The 2285-nt window shown below is 32.9% G+C and overlaps 1 protein-coding gene across 1 annotated transcript; it reads right to left on the bottom strand.

Moving 5' to 3' along the window:
- Nucleotides 1-79: 79 nt before the first annotated feature.
- LOTGIDRAFT_202576 (hypothetical protein) lies at nucleotides 80-484 on the bottom strand (the record flags this gene model as incomplete). Its single annotated transcript, XM_009057887.1, has 1 exon — nucleotides 80-484. A coding segment is annotated over one exon (405 nt), but the record flags the coding sequence as incomplete, so codon positions are not given.
- Between the last annotated feature and the right edge of the window lie 1801 nt (nucleotides 485-2285).

The following is a 2285-nucleotide window of genomic DNA, read 5'->3' as shown; positions in this document are numbered from 1 at the left end:
TATAAGACAAAGTTTGTAATAGCTTGACATTGTGAAGATGAGTCAAGGTATAAGACAAAGTTTGTAATAACTTGACATTGTGAAGATGAGTAAAGGTATAAGACAAAGTTTGTAATAACTTGACATTGTGAAGATGAGTCAAGGTATAAGACAAAGTTTGTAATAGCTTGACATTGTTAAGATGAGTCAAGGTATAAGACAAAGTTTGTAATAGCTTGACATTGTGAAGATGAGTAAAGGTATAAGACAAAGTTTGTAATAACTTGACATTGTGAAGATGAGTAAAGGTATAAGATGTAGTTTGTAATAACTTGACATTGTGAAGATGAGTAAAGGTATAAGATGAAGTTTGTAATAACTTGACATTGTGAAGATGAGTAAAGGTATAAGATGAAGTTTGTAATAACTTGACATTGTGAAGATGAGTAAAGGTATAAGATGTAGTTTGTAATAACTTGACATTGTGAAGATGAGTAAAGGTATAAGATGAAGTTTGTAATAACTTGACATTGTGAAGATGAGTCAAGGTATAAGACAAAGTTTGTAATAGCTTGACATTATAAAGATGAGTTTTACCCCTTACACATTGTTAATAATGTTTATTTGGTACAGTAGGGCCACGTTCAATCGGTCGCAGACAATCCGGAAATCCCGATACTTGTACGTTTGATTTTTTTATTAGGCACGGAATATATATTATGTATAAGTACCCGTTAATCTGATGATCTCGTTTCCTTTTCAGGACGACTCTGATTGACAACCAAATATAAAAAGACATAGTACTAAGTGGCCTATTTGTTGTAGTTCGGTTTGTCAATTTGGCACCTTTCAGAGAGTCCACATAGTAAATAATGTTTATTTCGTAATTAGGGTGTCAATTTGGTATCCTTTTTAGGGACCTTATTTAGGCAATAATGTGTATTTGGTATTTAGGTTTATCAATTCAGCATCCCTTCAGAGAGTCCACATAGCTAATAATGTCGTTTGATATTTAGGCTTGTAACATCGTCCTCAGAGCATTCAACTCGACATCCCCTTTGTATGTGGGTGTGTTACTTTGTAGGTGAATTTTGACATTTAGAAGATTATCCATAAAAGAAGATGGCATTAAGTTTGTCAATTCTATATTATTTTCAGAGAGTCGACATAGCTAACAATAGTTATTTGGTAAATTAAAATTTGTCAACTCAGAGAGTCCATATGGCCAATTGTGTCTGACGCGCAAAATTCGATCAAGGGAGATAACTGCAATTAAGCGTATTCGACCTTCAAGTTTCAAATGGCTTGTTTACAATCGAAACAAATTAGCTGTTTTGTCAGTTTACATTTTATTAGCGAATGTTATATTTATCGATTTTTCGAGCAAAGAATTAAAATTCAAAGACATTGTCACAATAATAGAATTATTTTAATTAATTTTTCCCATCACCAAAACTGATGTGGATTTTCAACAGATTCAATAGCCACTGTAGCCTCGGTCAATTACAAAGATATTAAGCAACCGGTCCAGGCAATCGTTCGTCGAAGCTGTACGAGTAACTGTATGATAGAGGCTACAAAGCTAATATAATTTGAGAGAGTAATATGTCGAGGGCTTACTGCCAGAATTGTTCCTGTCCAATTTAGGTCAAAATGGGTTATGTCTATAAAACTAATACATTTTATGATGCCTGTGTCGGCCAGAAACTAAACTCTAAGTCCTGTTGTAATTATTTATAGAGTTATTGACCTTTCAATATCGTTATGTTCAAATGTTCTAAAAATTTGTTATGCAAAGCTGTTTAAGTTTAGACATATCTGAAATGGTGAATATATATTTATCAATGAAAAATCCCAACAAAAATGATCAAAAATTGCTTCTCAATGACCGTTCTTTTTAACCCTAGGTTTTAATTTTTCTTTATTTATCTTTACAAGAAATGGTTATGTATCATCAAAACTTAAAGTCCATTTTTCTCAATACGACATTTTTGGACATAGCAATTTCTAGCTACAGCTGGGTATCGTCAATCATGCCACAATACGATACATATCGCGATACAAGGGTCACGATACGATACGTATCGCGATACAAGGATCACGATACGATACGTATCGCAATACAAGGGTCACGATACGATACATATCGCGATACAAGGGTCACAATACGATACATATCGCGATACAAGGGTCACGATACGATACATATTGTGATATGGGGTAATGGGATAAAAATTAACATTTTATCTTCAAAGTTTCAATATTTATTAATTCATATCTTTATAACTGTGATATTTGGTAATATA

This window comes from Lottia gigantea (assembly GCF_000327385.1).
Source record: "Lottia gigantea unplaced genomic scaffold LOTGIsca_314, whole genome shotgun sequence".
NCBI classification, from domain to species: Eukaryota; Metazoa; Mollusca; class Gastropoda; family Lottiidae; genus Lottia; species Lottia gigantea.
This window is presented reverse-complemented; position numbering and strand designations above follow the sequence as displayed.